This window comes from Heteronotia binoei, chromosome 19, assembly GCF_032191835.1.
Source record: "Heteronotia binoei isolate CCM8104 ecotype False Entrance Well chromosome 19, APGP_CSIRO_Hbin_v1, whole genome shotgun sequence".
Lineage (NCBI taxonomy): Eukaryota > Metazoa > Chordata > Lepidosauria > Squamata > Gekkonidae > Heteronotia > Heteronotia binoei.
Window position 1 is genome coordinate 35,308,804 of NC_083241.1, and position 27,501 is coordinate 35,336,304.

At 45.2% G+C, this 27,501-nt stretch overlaps 1 protein-coding gene across 1 annotated transcript in view; it reads left to right on the forward strand.

The window, feature by feature from the left end:
- STRA6 (signaling receptor and transporter of retinol STRA6) overlaps positions 1–27,501 on the forward strand; it is an 87,449-nt gene that overhangs the window by 46,644 nt on the left and 13,304 nt on the right. The window contains exons 8-15 of the mRNA XM_060259991.1: positions 6,712–6,779; positions 8,970–9,046; positions 9,523–9,584; positions 17,164–17,341; positions 21,650–21,725; positions 22,906–23,039; positions 23,524–23,641; positions 25,879–25,980. Of these exons, the coding sequence (XP_060115974.1) occupies positions 6,712–6,779; positions 8,970–9,046; positions 9,523–9,584; positions 17,164–17,341; positions 21,650–21,725; positions 22,906–23,039; positions 23,524–23,641; positions 25,879–25,980 (815 nt within the window). The remainder of the gene's footprint in view (positions 1–6,711; positions 6,780–8,969; positions 9,047–9,522; positions 9,585–17,163; positions 17,342–21,649; positions 21,726–22,905; positions 23,040–23,523; positions 23,642–25,878; positions 25,981–27,501) is intronic.

A 27,501-nucleotide genomic window follows, 5' to 3' on the forward strand; every position in this document is an offset into this window, starting at 1 on the left:
ATATATTTTTTTAAAAAACGTAAAACATGCTTAAAACGTTAGCACTATTAGGTCTTAAAGGGGCTTTCTTTGAATTTCTCCCATGGGATCCAGGGAACTGGGCAAAGGAAGCTCTGGCTCTTTCTTTCCTTCCCCAGGGACTGAGGTGGGTTGGAAGCCGCAGCCAATAAAAGAAAGAGAGGCTTGGCTCAGTAGCTCTGCTGTGCGATTGAGAGAGTCTGGCAAAGCAAGCTATTCCTCCGCACTTCCTGTCCAAGGGAGGAGCCTCAGCCTATGGAGAAAATAGAGGTTTTGCTCTATAGCTCCTGTGCGATTGAGCAAGCGTTGCAAAGTAAGCTGTGATGCAGAAGGAAGCAAGAGAGAGGGAGAAGGAAGCAAATGACAGCCAGTTGCTCAGGGGCCCAATAGGAGCCCTCCGGGGGCCTGATTCAGCCCCCAAACTGTGTGTTTGACACTCCTGATCTAAAGAATACTCCACCCCCAAAGTCTCCTGGCTCCACCCCCAAAGTCCCCAGATATTTCTTGAATTGGACTTGGCAACCCTAATTCACTAGCTGCCACAGGATGCCCAGCTTGTGTGTAGGAGCATGAGGGTACAGTATCTACAGGAGAGACCTGCAGAAACATGTCTCCATGGCAGGCCATGTGAGAAGAGGGAAAGGACAAAGTAAGGATGGGTGAGGGGGAGCTTCCATGTTTAGACAAAGAGAGGCCTCCCATTCAAGGAGAGAATAGCTATACGCCCTTAGAGTGATGTAGCACCAAGGATGGAATTCTAGCAGGAGCTCCTTTGCATATTAGGCTACACACCCATGATGTAGCCTTGTAAGCTCTTGGAGGATTAGCTGCATCGGGGTGTGTGGCCTAACATGCAAAGGAGCTCCTGCTAGAATTCCACCCCTGATAATAATACATATGCTGAATTTTGAACATTCAGAAGCATTCTAAAGATTTCAAAGTATTATTGCAGCCATGCATGATTTTGTGCAGAAAGATATCCAGCAATCCTCCATGGGACGGCATGAAATGAACTTTATCAGCCTGTCTGTAGTTTAGAGGGATAACATGGAATTCACTGCCACAGGAGGTAGTGGCAGCCACAAGCATAGACAGCTTCAAGAGGGGACTGGATAAACATCTGGAGCAGAGGTCCATCAGTGGCTATTAGCCACAGGGTATTGATGGAACTCTTTGTCTGGGGCAGTGATGCTCTGTATTCTTGGTGCTTGGGAGGGGGCAACAGTGGGAGGGCTTTTAGTGTCCTGGCCCCACTGGTGGACCTCCTGATGGCACATGGTTGTTGTTGTTTTTTGGCCACTGTGTGACACAGAGTGTTGCACTGGATGGGCCATTGGCCTGATCCAACATGGCTTCTCTTATGTTCTTAGCTCAGACTTGGAAACAGTTTGGAATTCTCTCTCTAACTTTATTGTTAATGGTGGCGGTGGCATTCGTCTGTGTGTCTTCTTCCAGCCTTCAGGGCACTTTGCATAGAATCTTTACAACAGTCTTTTTGGCAGATAATAGTGGAGATGGGGAAATGGTCGTTTCCCAACCTTCAGGTGAGGCCTGGAGATCTCCTGCTGTTACAACTGTTCTCCAGACAATAAAAACTCAGTTCCTCTGGAAAAAACGGATGCTTTGGAGGGTGGAATCTATGGCATTGTACCTGGCTGATAGGGACGCCAGCCTCCAGGTGGGACCTGGTGATCACCCAGAATTACAGTTCATCTCCAGACTACAGAGATCGGTCACCCTGAAGAAAGTAGATGCCTTGAGGGTAGACTCTACGGCAGGGGTGGCCAAACAGTGACTCGGAAGCTACATGTGGCTCTTTCACATATTGTGTGGCTCTTGAAGCCCCCGCTGCTCCATCAGCCAGCTTGGAGAAGGCATTTCTCACTTTAAATCGCTTCTCCAAGCCAAGCCACCCGGTGCTTAGAGAATGGATTTAAAGTTAAAGTTGCTTTCTTTCCACCTTCACCTCCCCTCCCCCCATCTATTTGCTTCCTTCCTTCCTTGTGACTCTCAAACATCTGACATATATTCTGTGTGGCTCTTACATTAAACAAGTTTGACCACCCCTGCTTTATGGCATTATACTCCTTTGAGGTCCCTCCCTTCCGCAGATTCCACCTCTCAACCAATCTCCAGTTGTTTTCCCAACCCAGAGCTGGTGACCCTAGGAAATGGGGAGGGACAGTGGCTCAGTGGTAGAGCATTTGCTTGGTAAGCAGAAGGTCCCAGGTTCAATCCCCAGCATCTCCAACTAAAAGGGTCCAGGCAAATAGGCGTGTAAAACTTTAGCTTGAGACCCTGGAAAGCCGCTGCCAGTCTGAGTAGACAATACTGACTTTGATGGACCCAAGAGGGCCTGATTTCAGTAGAAAGCAGCTTCATATGTTCATACCCTTTGGGAGGGATGGTGGCTCAGTGGTAGAGCATCTGTTTGGTAAGCAGAAGGTCCCAGGTTCAATCCCCGGCATCTCCAACTAAAAGGGTCCAGGCAAATAGGCGTGAAAAACCTCAGCTTGAGACCCTGGAGAGCCGCTGCCAGTCTGATGGACCGAGGGCCTGATCCACTATAAGGCAGCTTCATATGTTCTTCATACGTAAATCAAGCCATGGACCTGCACATACAGAATGCATAGTATATCAGTGTCTCTTCCTTGTTGTGCAATCGTCTAGAAGCCAATACATCCTAGATTCTTTTTCCCATAGCTTTCCCATGCCACAAGAAAGGAACTTCAGGCCTTTTATAAAAAAAATTAGATTTGCTTATTTGGCAGCAAACTGGGGAGGAAAAAACGCACGTGTCCTCTTTGCTTCCCATAAACAGCTTAGCTCAAGAAGATTTGAGCATTAACGTTTCCCATTCAGTGCAGGACTGACGCTTCAGTGTGCGGGTGCGAGGGGAGTCCTTTCAGCAACTGAGTCATAATCCCAGCGGTTGGCACCACAGCTCTGCTTTTTTACAAGAAATCTTTTTTCGACAACCCATGGGAAATGCCAACGCCTGGGTCTTTAGATGCAGAGGGCTACAAAACAGTTATTTTTTCAGGACTTAGCCAAATCCTCTTGTTTCGTACAAGTCTAGAATGCGGAGTTAGGGAAAGGTTTTTCAGTCCACCCCACTCCTCTCTTTGTCGAGAACAGAATGTTCTTTCTGGTCCGCTTCAGATGTTCGCACAGATCTTCCCTGCCTGGGTTCCGTGACCCTCCACAAGGAGCCCGGGAGAGCATTCTCCTCGCACACCAGACGCAGCAAGGCATGTGCTGCCATGTAATTAGCACTTCTACAACTGTTCCCATGGCTGGCAGGGCAGATGGAAATTATACAAGACATTTCAAATCAGCAGCGTGAATCAGACACTCCGAGGCACACGGAGAACGTGCGAGAAACGGTTGGAAGTGTAGCGCTACTTAATTGGATCGCTTTGTCTGGAAAGAGGAGACGGCCTGACTTAAGTGGCCACAGAAAAGAGTTAGGAGGGGCGTATATTTTGATTTCTGCATGTGCAATCCAGGGCTTTTTTTGTAGCCGGAACTCCTTTGCATATTAGGCCACACACACCCCTGATGTAGCCAATCCTCCTGGAGTTTACAGTAGGCCCTGTACAAAGAGCCCTGAGAGCTCTTAGAAGATTGGCTACATCAGGGGTGTTTGGCCTTATAGGCAAAGGAGTTCCTGCTACAAAAAAAAAGCTCTGTGCAATTCTTTCTCCTCGCCAACTGCCAGGGCTTTTTTTTGTAGGAAAAGCCCAGCAGGAACTCATTTCCCTATTAGGCCACACCCCCTGACACCACCATTGTTTCACACAGAGGTTTTTGTATAAAAAGCCCAGTAGGATCTCATTTGCATATTAGGCCACACACCCTGACACCACCATTGTTTCACACAGCGGTTTTGTATAAAAAGCCCAGCAGGATCTCATTTGCATAATCGGCCACACCCCCTGAAACCACCATTGTTTCACACAGAGGTTTTTTTTATTAAAAGCCCAGTAGGATCTCATTTCCCTATTAGGCCACATCCCCTGACACCACCATTGTTTCACACAGAGGTTTTTGTATAAAAAGCCCAGTGGGATCTCATTTGCATATTAGGCCACACACCCTGACACCACCATTGTTTCACACAGAGGTTTTTGTATAAAAAGCCCAGTGGGATCTCATTTGCATATTAGGCCACACCCCCTGACATCACCATTGTTTCACACATAGGTTTTTATATTAAAAGCCCAGTAGGATCTCATTTGCATATTAGGCCACACCCCCTGACACCGAGCCAGGCGGAACTGGGTTCCTGTGCATTCGTGCTAAAAAAAAATGCCCTGCCAACTGCCAACCAGCAGTTTTTCTTTTTTGCAAGAGACTTCTTGGAAGATTTATTTATTGCCCTCAGTATCACGCTTCTATGAGTGGGCAAAACGCTGCTCTATTAACCAAAAAATCCAAATCCAAGAATCAAAGACAGAACAGAGACAGTGACTTGCAGGGGATATAAGCAACAGAAGATGCCTTAATAAATACGATGGTGTTTAGTTGCGATGTTACTCTTAAATTTCCATGAGAGCGTACAGTCGGCCTTTTTTAAAAGATGGGACTCTAATTTCTCTTAGCATTTGGCTATCGATCAAAATGAGTTAAACTGATATGATTTAAGAGCAAAACCTGCCAGTATATCTCGGCAGTGCTAGAACTGCCCAAGCCAGGCAGCTGAATCTTCCTACAGAACTGCTGGTTAACGTTTTTTTATTCGTTGAAAAGACATTTCCTTGAATTATGTTCCCTGAGGGCCATATATTCCAGGTATTCTGTCCTCTGTTCCCCAACACTATGCCCCCCCCCCATTTCATTCTTTATGACCGTTCCAAACCCTGATTTCCCAGAGTGCTGCCTGCTATTAATTTTTTATCTCAGATGAGTAAGTTGCATTCTCCTGAGAGTTCTGAAACGGACAATGGGTTTTTTAAACAGGCATGTGCCGTTAGTGCCCTGCACCTCATCCTAGCTAGGAAATAAGCAGGGCTAAGTCTGACGGCGAAGACCCCAGCTACTTTGAGCACTGCTAAGACTGTCAATGAATTAGAGCTTTAACGGATTCAGCAGTCAAAGCAGTTTGCATACGGCAAAACTCTACTGCAGTTCCTTTTTACAGGATCCATATAGGCAGGTCATTTCTTTTCTCTCTCTCAAGATGTATTAAAAGGAAAAGGTAGTCCCCTGTGCAAGCACCGGTCGTTTCCGACTCTGAGGTGATGTTGCTGTCACAGTGTTTTCACGGCAGACTTTTTACAGGGTGATTTGCCATTGCCTTCCCCAGTCATCTATACTTTCCCCCCAGCAAGCTGGGGACTCATTTGACCGACCTCGGAAAGATGGAAGGCTGAGTCAACCTTGAGCCAGCTATATGAACCCAGCTTCCACCAGGATCGAACTCAGATCATGAGCAGAGCTTAGGACGGCAGTACTGCAGTTTTACCGCTCTGCGCCATGGGGCTCTCAAGGTGTATTAAAGCTTGTCCCTATGTGTGTGTGTGTGTGTGTGTGTGTGTGTGCTCGCACAGTGCCAGATGAAACCCTGTGGAGCCCCTTAGGGACTCAAAATCTTGGGGCCCCCCTCACAAATTATCTCAGAGAAAGAGTGCCCACCCTGCCACCCACAGCCCCCGCTGCAGCCTGCAGGCACCTTCTCAAAAGCCCCTTTGACTAAGCTGTGAGGGAGAGGCGGAGAGAGGCAGACTTGGCAACAACGCCAGCAGCAGCCACACCAGGCAAGCCGGGCAAAGAGCAGCTCAGTTGCTGGCTGCGCGTGCAGGCTGGGAGGGCTGCAAGCAGGGGGGAAACCAAGGGGGAAGCCAGCCTGGGGCCCCTAAAGGTGTGGGGGCCTGTAGGCCAATGCCTACTTGGCCTAATTGTTAACCCAGCCCTCTGTGTGTTTGTGTGAGTGTGTGTACACGTACAAATGAAGCTGCCTGGACACTGGAGGGTGCGATATAATTATAAAGGTGTATACTTGTTGTCCCCCATGAATAGGATGCCACTCTTTATCTTAACTTGAGAGCTCCCTCTGATCCCTCCTCTCCTTTTGTCCTTTCTCACGCCTTCCATGGAGACACAGGTTTCCGCAGGTCTCTCCTGTAGAGACAGTGTCCTCACACTGACACACACACCATGCCGGACAAACTGACTATTTCTGACAGGAAAAGGACTCTTTAGATTCGGCTTCTCTCTCTTCTTTCGATTGCAACCAGAATGTGAACTGGATCTACTTGAATAAATGTGAATTTACCTTTTTTTCGTAATATATTTCTTGGGTGATTTATTTAGTTCCTTCAGCATCCTGCCTCTATGACTGGGCAAAACTCTGCTATATTAACCAAATATCCCAATAGTTGGCATCCCTACTGAGAATAGTTTGGCCCTCTTCAATACCAGGGGGGGTGACACAGAGGCGGGCAACAGTAAACCACTTCTGAAAGTCTCTTGCCTTAAAAACAAGTCTAGTTCGCCACCTAGTGGTGCATAATGCTAAGAAGAGCTACAGCTTCTGGTTGCCAGACAGTCTTTAGATCTCCTGGCTGTACTACACACAATACCATACAATAATTATTAATGATCAGATTCTAATCTTGAGAATAGAAATCTTGAAAGGTAGAATTCTAGTTGACTAATAAGTATGCATTTCTTGTGGTCTCTTTTTTAAAGGTACTTGGAAATGGATATTACAAAGAATACCTGAAGAATATTCTGGCTAAAAGAGCACCAGAGAAAAAGTAAGGCTAACTCCCCCCCCTCCCCCCACTTGTTTCCATTTTAAACTTGAGACACGTCAGCAAAATGTTGTGCATGCCATAGACAGAACTCAAACAAAGAAAACCCCCAACAATTAGTACTTTCCAGTCTTCACTAATACTTTGCTATGTAATTAGGGTTTCCCATCCCCAGGTAGGGGCAGGGGATCCCCCGGTTTGGAGACCCTGCTTCAGGGTCGTCAGAAAGCGGGGGGAGGGGAGGGAAATGTCTGCTGGGAACTCTGTTATTCCCTAGGGAGATTTATTCCCTTAGAAAATCATGGAGAATTGATCTGCAGGTATCTGGGGCTCTGGGGGGGCTGTTTTTTGGGGTAGAGGGACCAAATTTTCAGAATAGCATCTAGTGCCTCTCCCCAAAATACCCCCCAAGTTTCAAAAAGATTGGACCAGGGGGTCCAATTCTATGAGCCCCAAAAGTAGGTGCCCCTATCCTTCATTATTTCCTATGAAAGGAAAGAATTGAAAAGGTGTGCCGTCCCTTTAAATGTGATGGCCAGAACTCCCTTTGGAGTTCAATTATGCTTGCCAGAGGCTTGATCTTGGCTCCACCCCTTATGTCTCCTGGCTCCACCCCCAAAGTCCCCAGATATTTCTTGAATTGGACTTGGCAACCCTACATGTAATAGTATATGATAGTATATGATAGTATCAAACAGACACCTCTCATACAATATCAGAAGTATCAAGATACACAGTAAGCAATGAACTATCAATAGTACAATTAGAAATGACAAACAACAAAAATATACAAACATACTCCCCAGTCCGTACTTCCATAAGTCAAAACTGTTCTCCAAAATTCTGTTACAAATTCTCCAGGTAGCGGCACAGAGAAGTCTCTGATGGTGCTACTCACGGAAATAAAAATATCTATTCAGCTGACCGGGAATCATATGAACATATGAAGCTGCCTTATACTGAACCAGACCCTCAGTCCATCAAAGTCAGTCTTGTCTACTTAGACTGGCAGCGGCTCTCCAGGGTCTCAAGCTGAGGTTTTTCACACCTATTTGCCTGGACCCTTTTTTGGAGATGCCAGGGATTAAACCTGGGACCTTCTGCTTCCCAAGCAGATGCTCTACCACTGAGCCACCGTCCTTTCCCAATTGATTGAAAAGGTCCGGTTTCGGAATCTTGATCCACAGCTGAGCTTCTCTCGCAGAGCAACGTCGTCTTCATGCATCATTTTAAACATGGAGGAGAAAAAAATTCTCAAAGAATGGCGCGCCCGGGCCTCAAGTTATTTTTAAATGCCCATCCTATGCAGGACTTTCTTCCTAGAAAAAAACCAGCAGGAACTCATTGGTATATTAGGTCACACCCCCTGATGTCACCATCGTTTCACACGGGGGGAGGGGGTTGTAGGAAAAGGCCAGCAGGAATTCATTTGCATATTAAGCCACACCCCTTGATGCCAAGCCAGCTGGAACTGCGTTCCTGCTTTAAAAAAAGGCCCTGATCCTATGTCTTACTCAGCAGGCACGGCGTTCTGAGCTAGCAAGAGGTCGTATTAGAGGAACACTGGATGGGAGCTGTGTTGGGAACAGTATAGGACAGCCAGCATGGCCAATGGCTGGGGCTGATGGGAGTTGGAGAGCTACCATTGGCTACCCCTGGTGTAGGAGAAGGCAGCTCAGTTTTGGAAGACTTCTGTCCCTTCCCTTTCTTGTAAGAAGGCTGAACTGAGACTCTCACAACATAAAGATTCCTCCTGCTTCTAGCCGGAATGGCACAGCAGGGCAAGGACCAAGGGTATGCGTGCTCAAACACTTTGTTGGTTCAGTTCACAGGTCTCAAACGAGGAGTCAATTGTTTGGTTTTGCCCAAATGAATTTGGTTGTCTCCATTTGCACTGCGTTCATCCTCAATTAGACTTTCTCAGCACCAGCACACACCTGCCACGGTTGCTATCTCTGACTGTTAAAAAGCCACATAGGGAAATGGGGGTGTTCGTTTGAGGTTTTTTGAGGTGAGACTTCCTACGTGGAGTCTAACCTAGCTAACCTTGCAATAACTTCTTGCAATCACTTCTGCCATGCCTCCCACTAGACCTGCAAGGACATGGAGTAGGATATTGTTTTCGGTTACTGTTATTTTTGTTACTGTATCACTAGAACGTCTACCTGATCCAAACTTTCCTTCCTTTTCCAGTATTGGCAAAGCTAAGCCAAGTGTCTTCTCAAGATTCCAGTCATATTTGTATTCTTATATATACACACCACAAGAAGGTACTGTAAGACAAGGTTTTTCCATGTATTGATGTACTGGGGATCGCCTTCTCCACATGCAGCCATCTGGGTGACCTTGGGCCAGTCACAGTTCTCTCAGAGCTGATCTCACACAAGAGGTTCTCTCAGAGCTCTCTCAGCCTCGCCTGCCTCACAGTGTATCTGTTGTGGGGAGGGGAAGGGAAAGGAGATTGCAAGCTGTTCTGAGACTCTGAGTGAAGGGCGGAGTATAAGTGCAATCATCATCTCCTCCTCCTCTTCTTATGGCAGCCATTTTGTGGTTATGCTCCTCACCACCCTCTGTCAGAATTACACACTCAAAAAGGAGGGAGATCTCCAGGCCCCACCTGAAAGTTGGCAACTCTAGGTGTGCATGACCTGTGGGAAGGATAAAATGTAGCTGGGGGTTTCTCAGGTGGAGACCCCCAACACTGCTCTCCACTTACTGGTACGTAATTGTCCTTTTGGAATTTCAGGCTTCCTGATCCCTCTGAAACTGATTCTCTCGCTAGCCATGGCAGTGATTGCTGTCTATCAGGTAAGAACATAAGAGAAGCCATGTTGGATCAGGCCAGTGGCCCATCCAGTCCAACACTCAGTGCCAAAAAAACCAGGTGCCATCAGGAGGTCCACCAGCAGGGCTAGAACTCCAGAAACCCTACCACTGTTGCCCCCCCCTCCCCGTCAAGCACCAGGAAGACAGAGCATCACTGCCCCAGATAGTTATACCTTGTGGCTAATAGCCACTCATGGACTTCTGCTCTTAAGAACATAAGGTAAGAGAAGCCATGTTGGATCAGGCCAATGGCCCATCCAGTTCAACACTCTGTGTCACACAGGGGACAAAACCCAGGGTCCATCAGATGGTCCACCAGCAGGGCCAGAACTTCAGAAGCCCTCCCATTGTTGCCCCTCAAGCACCAAGAATACAGAGCATCACTGCCCCAGACGGAGTGTTCCAGCTATACCTTATGACTAATAGCCACTCGTGGACCTCCACTCCAAATGTTTCTCCAATCCCCTCATTTTGTGTAAAAAACATTTTTTTATTATTCTACAACACATTATATCACTATTTCATTTACTTCTCTCAAATAAAAGCCAATATGTTGCATCACATTTCCACCTCCCCTCCTCCCTTTCAAGACTTCCCCAGTGTTACATACAATATAAAAGCAATAGAGGTAATTTAACATTTTAAAAATACTGTTTAAAAAGAAAAAAGGAACTTATACTTCTTTATGGTTATTACCTGATTCGATTAATGATCCAGTATATTACTAAATGAAGTCATATTATCTATCTTATTATAATCTTTTAAGAAAGAACAAAATATTTTCTCATACTCTCATTTTAACTATCATTCTTGTCTCAGTAAATTAAAAATAGCTGATAAACAAGTTATCCATTATCAAATATCACCAAGTGTCCTTTCACTCTCCAATGTTCTTCCACATAGTTCTGAAACTTTCGCCATTCATTATTAAATTTTTCCATATCAAGTTCCTTTAGTGTTCTTGTTAATTTGTCCATTTCACTCCAGCGCATAGTTTTCGTAACCCAGTCCCATTTTTCCTGGAATTTTATTTTGCTTCCACAACTGCGCATACAATGTCCGTGCAGCTGAAAGCATGTACCAAAGTAATGTTCTGTCTTGCTTCGGAAAATTTTCTATTTGTAATCCCAACAAAAAGATTTCTGGTGCCTTCTTCACTTTGTGTCTCAAAATCTTTGACATTTCTTGCTGGATCATTTGCCAATATTGTACAGCCCTTTCACAAGTCCACCACATACGGTATAAGGACCCTTCATCTTTTTTACATTTCCAACATCGATCAGACATCTGATTATTTGTTTTCGACAGTTTTTTTGGTGTCATATACCATCTATACAACATTTTGTAACAATTTTCTTTTATGTTATTACATGTCGATATTTTCATAGAGTTCTTCCACAAGTATTCCCATTGTTCCATCTGAATTTCCTTGTTTATATTAATTGCCCACTTTAGCATTTGAGATTTTACCGCTTCTTCCTCTGTAGACCATTTCAGTAACAGTTTATATACTCTTGAGATCAATTTTACATCCTCGCCAAACAGCATTTTCTCCATTTCTGTTTGTTCTTGTCTTAGTCCTTCATTCCTAATATCCTGCTTCAGCAGACTTTTAATTTGTAACCACTGAAACCAATCAAATTTATAATCCAATTCTTCCACTGATTTTAATTCTGCTTTGCCTCCTTGTATTTTTAACAATTGTTTATATGGTAACCATTTCTCTTCCTCAATATCCGAATATAACTTTATTACTTCCGTTGGCACAATCCACAATGGTTTCCTCTCATCTCCATATTTTTGGTATTTCAACCAAGTTTTAAGCAAACTACTTCTTACATAATGATGTGAGAAAAAACCATCCATTTTACTTTTCCCATAGCACAATTATGCATGCCAACCAAAAACCTTTCCATTGCCTTCTAATGTTAATAATTTTCTGTTTAATAACACTATCCAATCCTTAATCCATACCAAACATCCATACCAAACTGCATACCAAACTGCATCATGATATAGTCTTAAATCCGGTACTTGGAAGCCTCCCCTTTCTTTAGCGTCTGTCAGGAGCTTCATCTTAATTCTTGGTTTCTTGCCAGCCCATATAAATTCCGAAAGTTTCCTCTGCCATTTATGAAATTGTTTATCTTCTTTCACTATTGGTATAGTTTGAAACAAGAACGTTATTCTTGGTAATACATTCATTTTTATTGCCGATATTCTACCCAGGATAGACAAATTCAACTTATTCCATTTTTATAAGTCCACCTCGATTTTCCACCAAAGTTTTTCATAGTTGTTTTTAAATAAGTCAATATTCTTTGTTGTAATTTCTACTCCTAAATACTTTACTTTAGAGGCCACTTCATAGTTTGTTAAATTTTGTGATTCCATTTGCTTAGATTTTGACATATTTTTACACAAAATTTTTGTTTTCTCTTTATTTACATAAAAGCCTGCCAGATCACCATATTCTTTTATTTTTTGGAACAGCAACGGTGTAACTTGAGTTGGGTTTTCATTTATAAACATTACATCATCTGCAAATGCTCTGTATTTGTAAGAAAAGCCTTTTAATTTCAAACCCTCTATCTTCTTATCTTCTTGAACTTGCATAAGCAGTATTTCCAGCGTCATTATAAATATCAAAGGGGATAAAGGGCACCCTTGTCTTGTTCCTTTACAAATTGCTATTTTCTCTGTCAAATCTGCATTTATACAAAGTCTTGCTTGTTGGTCAGTATATATTGCCTTTACCATTCTAACAAAGTCTTCACCCAATTCCAATTTCTCCATTACTGCAAACATAAAGTCCCAATGAACATTGTCAAAAGCTTTCTCTGCATCAGCAAAAAGCAAAGCTACTTCTTTTTCAGGATGTTTTTCATAATATTCTATTATATCTATTACAGTTCTGATATTTTCTCTTAATTGCATTCTGGGAGAAACCCTGCTTGTTCCTCTTTAACAAAACTATTCAAATGCTGCTTCAGGCGTTCCGCTAAAATGCTAGCATACATTTTATAGTCATTATTTAGCAATGAAATTGGTCTATAGTTTTTTACATTAGTCACATCTCTGTCTTCTTTTGGTATCAACGAGATTACTGCTTCCTTCCAAGTATTAGGTATCTTCCCATCTATTCTTTTAATGTTCATCAATTTCTGAAGTTTTGGAAGTAGAGTTTCTTTAAGAACTTTATAATATCTTGCTGTAAAACCGTCAGGACCCGGAGCCTTCCCTGGCTTCATTGAGTTAATTGCCGCTTCAATTTCTTCCTTACCAATTGGGTCGTTTAAGATCTTTTTCATATTTTCATATTTCATATTGTCCGCTCTCTCTCCTTCTTCTTAATCTCCTTCTGTATGTCTGTCATTTGTTTTTCTTTAGCTTTTCTGTCTTTATTATTCAATGTGATTAAAATACCTCTCATCACCGCTTTATAAGCATCCCACACCGTTTGATATTGAACATCCTCATTTTCATTTACTTGGAAAAAGGCTTTAGTCTCTTTTTGCAGAGATTCTACTACCCCATCTTTCTGCAGTAAATCTTCATTTATTCGCCATCTTAAAGTCTTTTTGGTAGGTTTCGCAGACCACATTATTGGATTATGATCTGCTCTTATTTTCGGAAGAATCTATTTTTTTTGTTGTAAGTCCCAAATTTTTTGTACTCCATAACATATCAATCCTTGAGAAAGAGTTATGTCAAGCTGAGAAGAAGGTATAGTCTCTAACTTTAGGATTTTCTCCCTCCAAATGTCTACAAGATTTTCTTGCTTGGCTAAATCAAAAAAAGACTTTGGTAGTTGACCTTCATTATTCTTCTTCCCAGATCTGTCCAAAATATTTTTAACTCTACCATTAATGTCTCTCATTAACATGATTTGCTCATATGTCTCTTGATCAAGTTGCTGCATAACGTCCTTTAAAAAAGAATCTTTTGCTCCATTAGGAGCATACAGTCCCAATAGCAAAGTCTTCTTGTGGGTCATCATCACTTGCACTGCAATATATCTACCATCATTGTCCTTAAAAATCTATTTTGGTTCCAATTCCTGTTTTACATAAAAAACCACGCCTCTTTTTTTCTCCTTAGCCAATGAAAACAATTCCATACAAATTGCTTATTCCACAAATATTTGTAATCCAATCGTTTAATATGTACTTCTTGTAGACAAATTATGTTACATTTTTGCTTCGCAATCCAATGAAAAGTTGCCTTTCTTTTTTTGGTGAATTAAGTCCATTTACATTCCAAGATAATAATTTGTAATCCATCATGGTTTTCTATTTTGATCTGAACCTCCAAATTCTTTATTCTCCACCAAAAACTTCTCCATCTCCTGAGTGCTTGTAATGGTAATCCTCTTCCCCTTGTATTCAAAAACCAATCCTTCTGGGAGAATCCATCTATATCTCATTTGACTCTCTGTCAATTGCTCAGTCAGTTTTTTATATAATCTTCTGTCACGTAAGACTTTCCTTGGTAATTCTTTCATAATTCTAACATCACTGCCTTCCACAATCAGCTTGCCTTCATACTGTTTACTTAGAATCCTTCCCACCAAGTCTCTTGTTACACATCTCACTACCACATCTCTTGGTAGTTTATTTTTCCTTGCATATTCTGAATTGGCCCTGTAAATATAGTCATAAAAGTAATTAGTCTCCTCAGGATCATCTCCAACATATTCAGCAATAATCCTTATTATGTATTTCCTTAAATCACCATCCTTTTCAGGCACACCTCTCAAACGTATCTGATTTTCCATTGATTTGCAGTCCTGCAGTACTGCTTTGTCCTGCAATTTTTTAATAGTGGAATCCACTGTATTAATTCTTTCATCATGGTCTTTCACTTTCTCTTCCACCTCTTGGATTTTTTTGGATACTGATTTAAACTCTTTACTGAGAACTTCTATATCTTTTTTTAATTCCTTCTTACAATCACTTATAGAATCTTTAATCAGTTTAGACAATCTAGCTTCCATGACATCCATCTGTTCTTTTTTATCAGCCTTTTTGCCCTCTTCTTGTCTGTAATGGTTTTGGGGCTGACATTACTGCCTTCCCATTATAAATATAGGCTTTACAATTGAAGTCACCAATTCTTTTTAAATGGTCTAGTCTTATAGATTAGGGCATGCCCTTTCAGAAAAGCCCAAAATCGCCATCCTCCTATGCCCCTGGGTCCAGATATTAATTTTTAAAAAGTTATAATTTCCCAAAATGGAGCTCGATGTTTCTCTATGGTTTAGTCCTAGGGGGGCTTAAAAAACCTGTAGTTTTCCCTTCCCTTGATGGCCTCTTCCGCCCACACTTGCCACAAAGTCTTGTTATCTATGGTTGTGAAGTCTCACGATGTTCCCAGAAGTCATTTCCTATAATAACTTGTTGATCTGCAGTTCTTCCACTCTCGGGGGGCGGGGGGGAGTGACCACAAAAATTCCAAACAATATCAGCTTTTGCCTTTTTTAAGCCTTATATCTGTTTAACTCAGTCCAAGATTTCCCCCTCCTCCTCCTTCTTTATTATTACAAGTTGTTTATGTGTCCAGACCTTCATTTGCCTTCCAAATATTTCCCAATTTAGTCCCGGAGCAACAGATAAAAATCTCTTTACCTTTGAAGTCCCGACATCAAACACACTGGTCTGTTTCTCATCCATGATTAATTAGCCCTTAAGAAGCTTGGCACGTTGAATTTATGTCAATTTAACGACCCCAGATACCCTCTATAGATATTGGAAGCGGTTCTTCTCTGGAGACTCTTCAAAGCCAAAAAGGAACCACCACCACCCCGGGATTTCTTGTTAGCCAAAGTACCTCTCCTCAGAACTTTAAGCAAATCTTGGCCATCATCTTGCCTAGATGATATAGACAGCAGGTATTAAAACACCTTCTCTGTCCAGAATAGAGGCTGTGGTGAGCTCCCCCACTGGAAAGCTTGTCAATTCTCCATGAAATCCAAACCGGAAGACCTCTCCAATCCCCTCTTGAAGCTGTCTATGTTTGTAGATGCCACCACTTCCTACGGAAGTGAATTCCATGTGTTCATTTCTCTTTGGGTAAAGAAGTATTTCTTTTGATCTGTTCTAAGCCACAGCTCATGAACTTCATGACGTACTTATGAGTTATTGTATTGTGAGAAAAGTACTTCTTTTTCTACCTTCTCTATCTCATGTCAGTAAAATGAGTATCCAGCTTGCTGGGGGGAAAGTGTAGATGACTGGGGAAGGCAATGGCAAACCACCCCATAAAAAGTCTGCCATGAAAACGTGAGAGCAACGTCACCCCAGAGTCAGAAACGACTGGTGCTTGCACAGGGGACCTTTCCTTTTCCTGTCTCATGCATAATTTGGTAAACCTCTATCATGTCACCCCTTAGCCATCGTGTCTCCAAGCTGTAAGCCCCATGACTCAGAGTGGTAAAGCTGCAGTACAGCAGTCCAAGCTCTGCTCACTACCTGAATTCGATCCTGGCGGAAGCTGGGTTCAAGTAGCCAGATCAAGGTTGTCTCAGCCTTCCATCCTTTCAAGGTTGGTAAAATGAGTGCCTAGCTTGCTAGGGTTAAAAGTGTAGATGACTGGGGAAGGCAATGGCAAACCACCACGTTAAAAGTCTGCCAAGAAAATGTCATGATTTGACATCACCCCATGGTCAGTAATGACTCGGTGTTTGCACAGAGGACCACCTTTACCTTCACTCCAAGCTAAAGAGCCCTAACCAATGTTCCCTCTAAGCTGAGTTAGTGTGAGCTAGCTCAGTTTTTTAGCCTCCAGCTCACAAAATGTTGTCTTAACTCAGGAAAAATGGCCCCAGAGCAAAGTAATTTAAGCAGTACCTCACATCTTTAATGCCAGTAGCTCACAAAGTAGAATTTTTGCTCACAAGACTCCACAGCTTAAAGGGAGTATTGGCCCTAACCTCTTCAACCTTTCTATGTAGAGAAAGCGTTCCATCCCCTGAATCATTTTAGTTGCTCCGACAATTTACCTTGTAACCTTCATCAAAATTTCCCATAAATATATGTCCGAGGACCTGCCTACCTTAGGGACCGCCTCTCTCCATACATCCCCCAGAGAGCACTGAGATCTAACTCCCAAAATCTCCTAAAGATCCCTGGACCAAGGGAGGCCAAACTGAAAACAATACGAGAGCAGGCCTTCTCAATAACAGCTCCCCATTGGTGGAATCAACTACCAGCGGAGGTTCGAGCCCTGCAGGACTATAATCAGTTCCCCAGGGCCTGTAAAACTGTCCTTTTTCAAATGGCCTACAAGACTGAATCCTGAAGTGACACCTAGCCATCTGATATATACTGTCTTGTACTATAGCACCTTTAACTGTTGTGGTTTTAATTAATTTATTTGAATGTATTTTATTGCATTTTATTGTATAATGTATTCATCGTAATCATGGCACATGCCATGTCTGTGAGCCGCCCTGAGCCTGCCTCGGCGGGGAGGGCGAGATATAAATAAAAGTTATTATTATTATTATTAAACTGGGTCAACTCTCCCTGCTCACCTAATTTGCAATCTCCTGGTCCCACAGGTGGCTCTTCTGCTTCTAGTGACGTTTGTCCCCAACATCCAGATAGTGAGGTCAGGCATGACGAAGGACGTGACCGCCTTGCTAGTCCAGTTCGGCCTCATCCCCAGTGAAAACACCATGGGCCTTCCCGGAGACAAGGAGCTGGCAATAGCCAAGCACTACGTCTGGGCCCTAGAAGGTGAGTCTTCTCCGGTTTGGGATTTGTTGTGTCCAAGTTCTACATTCGATAAAGCACATGCACTATGTATGCATGGTATGTAGGTGCCCAGGGCTTTTTTTGTAGCAGGAACTCCTTTGCATATCAGGTCACACGTCCTGATGTAGCCAATCCTCCAATAGCTTACAACAGGGGTGGCCAACAGTAGCTTTCCAGATGTTTTTGCCTACAACTCCCATCAGCCCCAGCCAGCATGGCTGATGGCTGGGGCTGATGGGAATTGTAGGCAGAAAACATCTGGAGAGCTACCGTTGACTACCCCTGGCTTACAGGGCTCTTTGTACAGGGCCTACTGTAAGCTCCAGGAGGATTGGCTACAACAGGGGTGTGGGGGCTAATATGCAAAGGAGTTCCTGCAAAAAAACAACAACCCTGTATGCGCCCAACTGTGGGAGTGGCTGTGGCTCAACAGTAAAGCCTCTGCTTTAGATGCAGAAGGTCCCAGGTTCAATCCTTGGCATCTCCAGTTAAGGGGATCAGGTAGGAGAAGCGATGGGAAAGACCTCTGCCTGAGACCCTGGAGAGCTGCTGCCAGTCTGAATAGACGACACCTGGAAACCCTAAGCATTATGCATTGGTCAGTGGGGAAAGTGGAATGCTCCTGGTATTTGGTTTCTGTGGTCTCTTTGGATAGCCTCATCACATTACAGGACATTAGAGACAGATCCAAGTCCAGGACATCTTTGAAATCTAGATTTTCAGGGAATACGCTTTTGAGAGTCAAAGGTAGCTGAGAAAGGGATCTTTGACTTTGAAAATCTCGTTGGTCTCTAAGACCGATTTCCCACTCGCCTTCCCTCGCTCTCACTCTCCTCTTCTCCGCGGGGATTCCGTCAGATTTCGCACAAGCTGCCCCGAGGCTTCAACTCGCTCCGCCTCTTTCACGCAGCAAACAAGATCCTCTAAAAACCGGTTTCTGTTTGCCGCACGAAAAAGGCAAAGCGAGTTGCAACCCCAGGGCAGATCGTGTGGAATCCGACAGAAGCCCTGCGGAGATGAGGAGCATGAGACCGGCATAAGGCTAGTGGGGGACTGGTCTAAGGTAGTCCTGGATTCGAAGCTAGCTCTATTATTATTATTATAATTATTATCATCATCATCATCATTAGTTTATTTACATTCCGCCCATTCCCCATGCGGGCTCAGAGCGGAGTACATCATAAATAATAAAATCACAATAACATCACAACTGGAAAGGAGAAAAGGTCCCCTGTGCAAGGACCAGTCATTTCTGACTGTGGGGTGACGTTGCTTTCACAACGTTTTCACGGCAGACTTTTTACGGGGTGGTTTGCCCATTGCCTTCCCCAGTCATTTCCACTTTCCCCCCAGCAAGCTGGGGACTCATTTGACCGGCCTCGGAAGGATGGAAGGCTGAGTCAACCTCAAGCCGTCTACCTGAAAATAACATCACAATAAAAACCAATTACAAAAGTAACAGTACAACAGGATGGTCTAACAAGATGGTATAATAAGATGATATAGCAGGACGGTACAGCAGATCAGCGCAGTCGGATAGTACAGTAAGATATTACAGACCGATTTGACTACCCCTTGTCATGGAGGACAATTAGACATGTTTGGTTTTGAGAGAGGGGGAGAATGCTCATTCTGTTTGCAAGAGCGGGCCTTTCGCCAGCGACGAGAAGCAGCGGCCAATGCCAAGAATCAAAGGAGGCAGGAATGCTCCACGGCCAACACTTCCACCCTACAGATGCTCACGTTTTGCAGAGACTTACTGAGATCTGGTGGGATTGAGCAGATGGAGGAGCGGAAGGGGGAGTGCAAAGCCAGGGGGGTGGAGGAGGGAGGAGGGGGGGAAGGGGAATTCAAAGCCAATGACAGACCGGCAGCCGGGTTGTTGGTCCTGTCGCCTCCAGCTAATACAGCCTCTCTTCCTCGTGGTGATGTTGTCCTTGCAGCTTTCGGCACATGGAGCCGTAGCAGCGTGCCTTTACAAACCGGGAAATGCTCTGATGCGTGATCTAAAAAAATCTTTTCCTGGCAACGCTACCTAACGAGGTTCTTTTGACAAGGTGTCATGGCCAGTCTTCTTTCTGCAGTGACATTTTTGAAATGCTCTTGACTTTCCTTTTCTTCTCACTCTCTCTTTTTTTAAAAAAAAAAAGAAAAAAAGTGGGCAAAAAGCAGAATGGTGGCAGGAGGAACAGGCCACTGAGGCTACAAGGAATAAGAGCACAAGAGTAGCCATACTGGATCAGACTAGCGGTCCATTGAGTCCAACACCCTGTTTTCAAAGGACCAGCTGATGTGGCCAATCCTCCAAGAGCTTACAAAAAAGAGCTTTCTGTTGGAGGATTCTCTACATCAGGGGTGTGTGGCCTAATATGCAAAGGAGCCCCTGCTAGAATTCTATCTCTGGACTCTGTACTAAGAGCCCTGTAAACTCTTGGGGGATTGGCTCCATCAGGGGTGTGTGGCCTAATATGCAAAGGAGCCCCTGCTAGAATTCTATCCCTGGACCCTGTACTAAGATCCCTGTAAGGGGTGTGTGGCCTAATATGCAAAGGAGCCCCTGCTAGAATTCTATCCCTGGACCCTGTACTAAGAGCCCTGTAAGCTCTTGGAGGATTGGCTCCATCAGGGGTGTGTGGCCTAATATGCAAAGGAGCCCCTGCTAGAATTCTATCTCTGGACTCTGTACTAAGAGCCCTGTAAACTCTTGGGGGATTGGCTCCATCAGGGGTGTGTGGCCTAATATGCAAAGGAGCCCCTGCTAGAATTCTATCCCTGGACCCTGTACTAAGATCCCTGTAAGGGGTGTGTGGCCTAATATGCAAAGGAGCCCCTGCTAGAATTCTATCCCTGGACCCTGTACTAAGAGCCCTGTAAGCTCTTGGAGGATTGGCTCCATCAGGGGTGTGTGGCCTAATATGCAAAGGAGCCCCTGCTAGAATTCTATCTCGGGACCCTGTACTAAGAGCCCTGTAAACTCTTGGAGGATTGGCTCCATCAGGGGTGTGTGGCCTAATATGCAAAGGAGCCCCTGCTAGAATTCTGTCCCTGGACCCTGTACTAAGAGCCCTGTAAGCTCTTGGAGGATTGGCTCCATCAGGGGTGTGTGGCCTAATATGCAAAGGAGCCCCTGCTAGAATTCTATCCCTGGACCCTGTACTAAGAGCCCTGTAAGCTCTTGGAAGATTGGCTACATCAGGGGGTGTGCCCTAATATGCAAAGGAGCCCCTGCTAGAATTCTATCTCTGGACCCTGTGCTAAGAGCCCTGTAAACTCTTGGGGGATTGGCTCCATCAGGGGTGTGTGGCCTAATATGCAAAGCAGCCCCTGCTAGAATTCTATCCCTGGACCCTGTACTAAGAGCCCTGTAAGCTCTTGGAAGATTGGCTACATCAGGGGGTGTGCCCTAATATGCAAAGGAGCCCCTGCTAGAATTCTATCTCTGGACCCTGTACTAAGAGGCCTGTAAGCTCTTGGAGGGTTGGCTCCATCAGGGGTGTGTGGCCTAATATGCAAAGGAGCCCCTGCTAGAATTCTATCCCTGGACCCTGTACTAAGAGCCCTGTAAGCTCTTGGAGGGTTGGCTCCATCAGGGGTGTGTGGCCTAATATGCAAAGCAGCTCCTGCTAGAATCCCACCCGTGCCTCCAGAGCTTTTTTTTGTAGTAAGAACTCCTTTGCATATTAGGCTGCACACCCCTGATGTAGCCAATCGTCCTGGAGCTTACAGTAGGCCGTGTAAGAAGAGCCCTGTCAGTTCTTGGAGGGTTGGCTACATCAGGAGGGTGTGGCCTCATATGCAAAGGAGTTCCTGCTACAAAAAAAGCCTTGCATGGGTCATACCCCACAAAATGGACAGGCACGATGAACATAGCACCAAAACGTACACAGCATTTCAAGCGTGAATGCCAAAAAAGAAACATTGCAACTTCCCTGCTAGGAGCTGCAGTCCATTGCCTCCCTTTGGCCGCTTCTTTCTTGAGAGCCAGTTTGGTGTAGTGGTTAAGTGCAGGGACTCTAATCTGGGAGAACCAGGTTTGATTCCTCACTCCTCCACTTGCAGCTGCTGGAATGACCTTGGGTCAGCCATAGCTCTGGCAGAGGTTGTCCTTGAAAGGGCAGCTGCTGTGAGAGCCCTCTCAGTGCCATCTCCCTCACAGGGAGTCTGTTGTGGGGGGAGAAGATATAGGAGATTGTGAGCCGCTCTGAGACTCTGATTCAGGGAGAAGGGCAGGGTATAAATCCAATATCATCATCATCATCTTTAACAACTCCATCCGCTCCTCTTTTGCAGTGTGTTTCGTCTCCTCCCTCGTCGTCTCCTGCCTGTTGACTTTCAGCATGCTCATGAGGTCCCTGGTGAGGCACAGGTGAGAACTTAGTTTGCAAAGATGCCCATAGATTATTTTTTAAAAAATCTAATAAACAGTATAAGGCGCCCCGTGGTGCAGAGTGGTAAGCTGCAGTACCGCAATCTGAGCTCTCTGCTCACGACCTGAGTTCGATCCCAGCGGAAGCTGGGTTTCAGGTAGCCGACTCGAGGTTGACAGCCTTCCATCCTTCCGAGGTCGGTAAAATGAGCCCCCAGCTTGCTGGGGAGAAAGCGTAGATGACGGGGGAAGGCAATGGCAAACCACCCCGTAAAAAGTCTGCCGTGAAAACGTTGTGAAAGCAACGTCACCCCAGAGTCGGAAACGACTGGTGCTTGCACAAGGGACTACCTTTACCTTTAATAAACAGTATAAGAGAAAACTATCCATATCATAATATTTGTGATTACAATTACCTCAAAGGAGAAGAGAAAGCAGAAGGAAAAAAAGATTGTGTCAAGCATATGCCAATAATCCGTAGCCTATACATTTTAAAAAGATAGAAAAATCCACAATCATGATAAATTATAACTGATTCTTAATCGAGGTTCAAAAGATATTACTTAAATGTTGATTTCATACTACTGAATGCGTAATATTGATATGAGTCATAAACTACTTTCTATGATGCTCTGTAAGCAGGGCTCCCAAGTTCCTGCCAGGGGCAGGGGATACCTCAGTTTGGCAGGCCCCAACCTGCCAGCAGGGAAAGACCGCCGGGGGAATCCCCGCCCCCAAAAGAGCCTGTCACCACGCGGTGCAATGATGTCACCCAGAAGTGATGTATCGCACTGGACTCCTCACACGGGACGCTCTATGAATTTGGTTGAAACCCTATGGTTTCACGTGGGGACGCTCTAGCAATTTGGGAGGAAACTCTATGGTACCGTACAGGGGTGGCCAACGGTAGCGCTCCAGATGTTTTTTGCCTACAACTCCCATCAGCCCCAGCCAGCATGGCCAATAGCTGGGACTGATGGGAGTTGTAGGCAAAAAAAAATCTGGAGCGCTACCGTTGGCCGCCCCTGCCGTAGCAATTTGGGGGCCTTGGCAACCCCATCTGTAAGCATATTAATTTGGGGGGGGGGGTTAAAATTCTAAAAATAGAACAAAATCATACAGTATATAATAATGTGAAAACTGTGCGGCTTGCTTTATTGTTTCTTCCTCACCTTTTCAGGATCAACCTCCAGCGCCTGTACCGAGGGGCGGGCGTCGATGTTTTCCATCGTCCCCGCCAGCTCCAGCCTTCCCAACAGGCCCTTGTTTGCTGGATGTGTTTCGCCGCCTTCCAGGCTGCCTTCACCTGCTTGGGTGAGAAGATGTTCTGCTCCAGGTTGGAAAATTCCTGGAAAGTGGGGGGGCGGAGTCTGGGAAGGGGAGGGGCCTCCACGAGGTTGCCAGGGCTTTTTTTGAGCAGGAACGCACAGGAATGCAGTTCTGGCTGGCTTGGTGTCAGGGAGTGTGGCCTAATAGGCAAAGTGAGTTCCTGCTGGGCTTTTTCTACAAAAAAAGGCCCTGTGCAAAACAACGCTGATGACAGGAGGTGTGGCCTAATAGGCAAAGTGAGTTCCTGCTGGGCTTTTCCGACAGAAAAAGCCCTGAAGGTTGTAATTACGCAGAATCCACCCTCCAAAGCTATCGTTTTCTCTGAGGGAACTGATCTCTGAAGTCTGGAGATAAGCTGTAATTCTGGGGGGCCTCAAGACCCCACTTGGAACTAGGCAAGCCTAAGGAACAGACATGCCCAGTGTTGTCAGTGCCTCTTGTGTATAACCGGTCGTCTGTCTTCCCCAAGGTCTGCTCATTCAACAGATTGTGTTTTTCACCTGTGCCGTGGCTTTCACCTTCCTTGTGGTCATCCCTTTGCAATCCGGCGCCAACATGTACCTCTTTAAAGTGGCAGAGAACATGTGGTAAGCATTCCTTCCCAAGCAGTTAAATCTCTGAGTGGAGATAATAATTAATTTATGATTATTATTATTATATGGAAGTGTCATATGGTAGTGTGTGTGATATAGCCAGGAGATCCTAAAATTGTCTGGCAGCCGGTAGTTCTAGCTGTTTTAGCGCTATATTCCACTAGGTGGCGAGCTAGACTTGTTTTTAAGGCAAGAGATGTTTCCGAGGTGGATATCCATTGCATGCCTCTGTGTCACATACCTGGTATTCCTTCCAAATACTAGCCAAAGCTAGCCCTGCTTAGCTTTTGAGATTGGGCTAGCCTGGCCTATCCAGGTCAGGGCTTCTGTGTAGAATGGGGAGATGGAATAAGAACATAAGCCATGTTGGATCAGGCCAGTGGCCCATCTAGTCCAACACTCTATGTCACACAGTGGTCAAAGAAACCAGGCGCCATCAGGAGGTCCACCATTGGGGCCAGGACGCTAGAAGCCCTCCCACTGCCCCCGCAAGCACCAAGAATACAGAGCATCACTGCCCCAGACACAATATTCCATCTATTTTAAAAAAAAGATAGTCCCCTGTGCAAGCACCAGTCCTTTCCGACTCGGGGGTGACCTTGCTTTCACAATGTTTTCACGGCAGACTTTTTACAGGGTGGTTTGCCTTTGCCTTCCCCAGTCATCTACACTCCCCCCGCCCCAGCAAGCTGGGTACTCATTGTACCGACCTCAGAAGGATGAAAGGCTGAGTCAACCTTGAGCTGGCCACCTGAACCCAGCTTTCGCCAGGATCAAACTCAGATCATGAGCAGAGCTTAGGACTGCAGTACGGCAGCTTTACCACTCCGCGCCATGGGGCTCTTTTTGGTCCATCTATACCCTGTGACTAATAGGCACTGATGGACCTCTGCTCCATATGTTTATTTTTGTTTCCGGTGCATCTTGTTTCCAGTGCACACGTATAGAGATGCCTCTGCTGTTTATGTAACCACATCTGTACACAACTAATAGCAATGGGCACATTCATTGTATTTTCCTAGCAATGCAAAAAAGCAAAGAAAATGCGATTTCCTCTGTAAGGAAGCTCTTGATTGACAGAAGATGTCTGGTTTGCTCTTAGCGGTCGCTACGGTGTGTTTATTGTGCAAAGAAAAAACATGGTCTGGAAAGGTCCTTAGGGAATTCTCTGCATCCTCTTAACATTACATTTTTTCAGGCTTCCCTGGGTGGAATGAAAACATCTAAAGTGGTTTAAAATGGATTGCATTACAGAAACAACCCAAGTTAAAACTATACATTTGTGGAGCAACTCGATTTATCTCCAGTAGCAGAAAGCCACAAGATTTTCAGGGATTTGCAAAGCTATCGAGAGTCAAAGTTTTCGAGAAAGCCAGTGTGGTGTAGCGGTTAAGAGCAGCAGACTCTAAGCTGGAGAGCCGGGTTCGATTCCCCACTCTTCCTCCATGTGAAACCTTAGGCCAGTCATAGTTCTCTCAGCTCTGTCTATCTCACAGGCAATGTTCCCTCTAAGCTGTGGAGTCTTGTGAGCGAAAATTCTACTCTGCAAGCTACTGGCCTTAAAGTTGTGAGTGACTGCATCAGTTAGCTTGCTCTGGGGCCATTTTTCCTGAGCTAAGACAAAAATGTGTGAGCTGGAAGCTACAAAGCTGCGAGCTAGCTCACACTTAGAGGGAAAACTGCTCACATGGTGCTGTTGTGGGGAGAAAAAGGGAGGAAAGAAGCAGAAGACTGCATATTTATACCCCGCTCTTTTCAGAGATTCAGAGCGGCTTACAATCTCCTTTACCTTCTCCCCCCACAACAGACACCCTGTGAGGTGGGTGCGGCTGAGAGGGCTCTTCCAGCAGCTGCCCTTTCAAGGACAACTTCTACGAGAGCTATGGCTGACCCGAGGCCATTCCAGCAGCTGCAAGCGGAGGAGTGGGGAATCAAACCCGGTTCTCCCAGATAAGAGTCTGCACACTTAACCACTACGCCAAACTGGAGATTGTAAGGCCCTCTGAGACTCATTTGGTTAGTGAAAAGCAGGATGTAAAAACCTTCTTCTTCTCCATCAGATACCCAAGGAAATATCTGATGAAGCGAATATTGACTTTCAGAAGCTCATAGCCCAAAAATCTTGTTGGTTCCTATGACACTACGCGACTAGAACCTAGGTTTTCTACTGAAGACCAACACATCTGAAATTGCATATTTGTGTTTGTCTGTTTGTTTGTTTGTTTGTTTAGGCCCTTCTGGTTGACCTTGGTGGTATCTGTCCTTGCTCAGAACCTGCTGACACACTTCTGTTTCCTTGAAAAAGCCCATTCCCAAAAGGAGTTGACCAACAGGTGACTGAAGAAGACAGGTGACGTTGATAGTGAACCATCACCTGAGAGCCTGGGTGGCTAAGCCAGGGGAAGCAACGCAGGAGCTGCGTAAATAATGACGCTCCAGATCATGGATGCTTCCGAGTTTCTCCTCAGCTGCATCTGTGCTGCTCCAAACTACCTCCTCTTGTGGCTGAAATGGAGCCAGATGTATTAATGCAGGGGTGGGAATCTAGCAGGAGATCCTTTGCTTATTAGGCCACACCCCTCTGATGTAGCCCATCCTCCAAGAGCTTACAAGGCTCTTTTTTATCTTGGAGGATTGGCTACATCGGGGGGGGGTGGCCTAATATGCAAAGGAGCTCCTGCTAGAATTCCACCCCTGCGTTCATGAGTCCTCAAACATTCTGTTTTTCTAAAGAAATCATTTCTGAATCTTGTGAGGGAGTATTATACATGCCTGGCTCGCCACAAATTTCAGTTCCATTGTATGTGGGGGGGGGGGGGCGGGTTTGCAGTTCTTCAGGGAATACTTGCTAATGTGTATGAGAGCATGAATAAAACACTTCCCCCTCAAAGTGAACTTGGTACGATAGGGTTGCCAACTTCCAGTAGTAGCTGGAGAGCTCCTGGAATGACAACTGATCTCCAGGCTGCAGAGGTCAGAAGCTGGAGAAAATGGCCGCTTTGGGAGGTGGACTCCACAGAGTTATACCCAGCTGAAGTCCCTGCCCTCCTCAAACCCCACCCTCCCTACGCTGCACCCCCAAAATCTCAAGGAATTGCCCTACCCAAAGCTGGTGATGTGACCCTGTGATATGATTATATGTATTACATTCAAGGCTTGCTTTTGTAGCAGGAACTCCTTTGCATATTAGGCCACACACCCCTGATGGAGCCAATCCTCCAAGAGTTTACAGGGCTCTTAGTATAGGGTCCAGGGATAGAATTCTAGCAGGGGCTCCTTTGCATATTAGGCCACACACCCCTGATGGAGCCAACCCTCCAAGAGCTTACAGGGCTCTTAGTACAGGGTCCAGGGATAGAATTCTAGCAGGAGCTCCTTTGCATATTAGGCCACACACCCCTGATGGAGCCAACCCTCCAAGAGTTTACAGGGTTCTTAGTACAGGGTACAGGGATAGAATTCTAGCAGGGGCTCCTTTGCATATTAGGCCACACACCCCTGATGGAGCCAATCCTCCAAGAGCTTACAGGGCTCTTAGTACAGGGTCCAGGGATAGAATTCTAGCAGGGCTCCTTTGCATATTAGGCCACACACCCCTGATGGAGCCAGTCCTCCAAGAGTTTACAGGGCTCTTAGTACAGGGTCCAGGGATAGAATTCTAGCAGGGGCTCCTTTGCATATTAGGCCACACACCCCTGATGGAGCCAATCCTCCAAGAGCTTACAGGGCTCTTAGTACAGGGTCCAGGGATAGAATTCTAGCAGGGCTCCTTTGCATATTAGGCCACACACCCTTGATGGAGCCAGTCCTCCAAGAGCTTACAGGGCTCTTAGTACAGGGTCCAGGGATAGAAT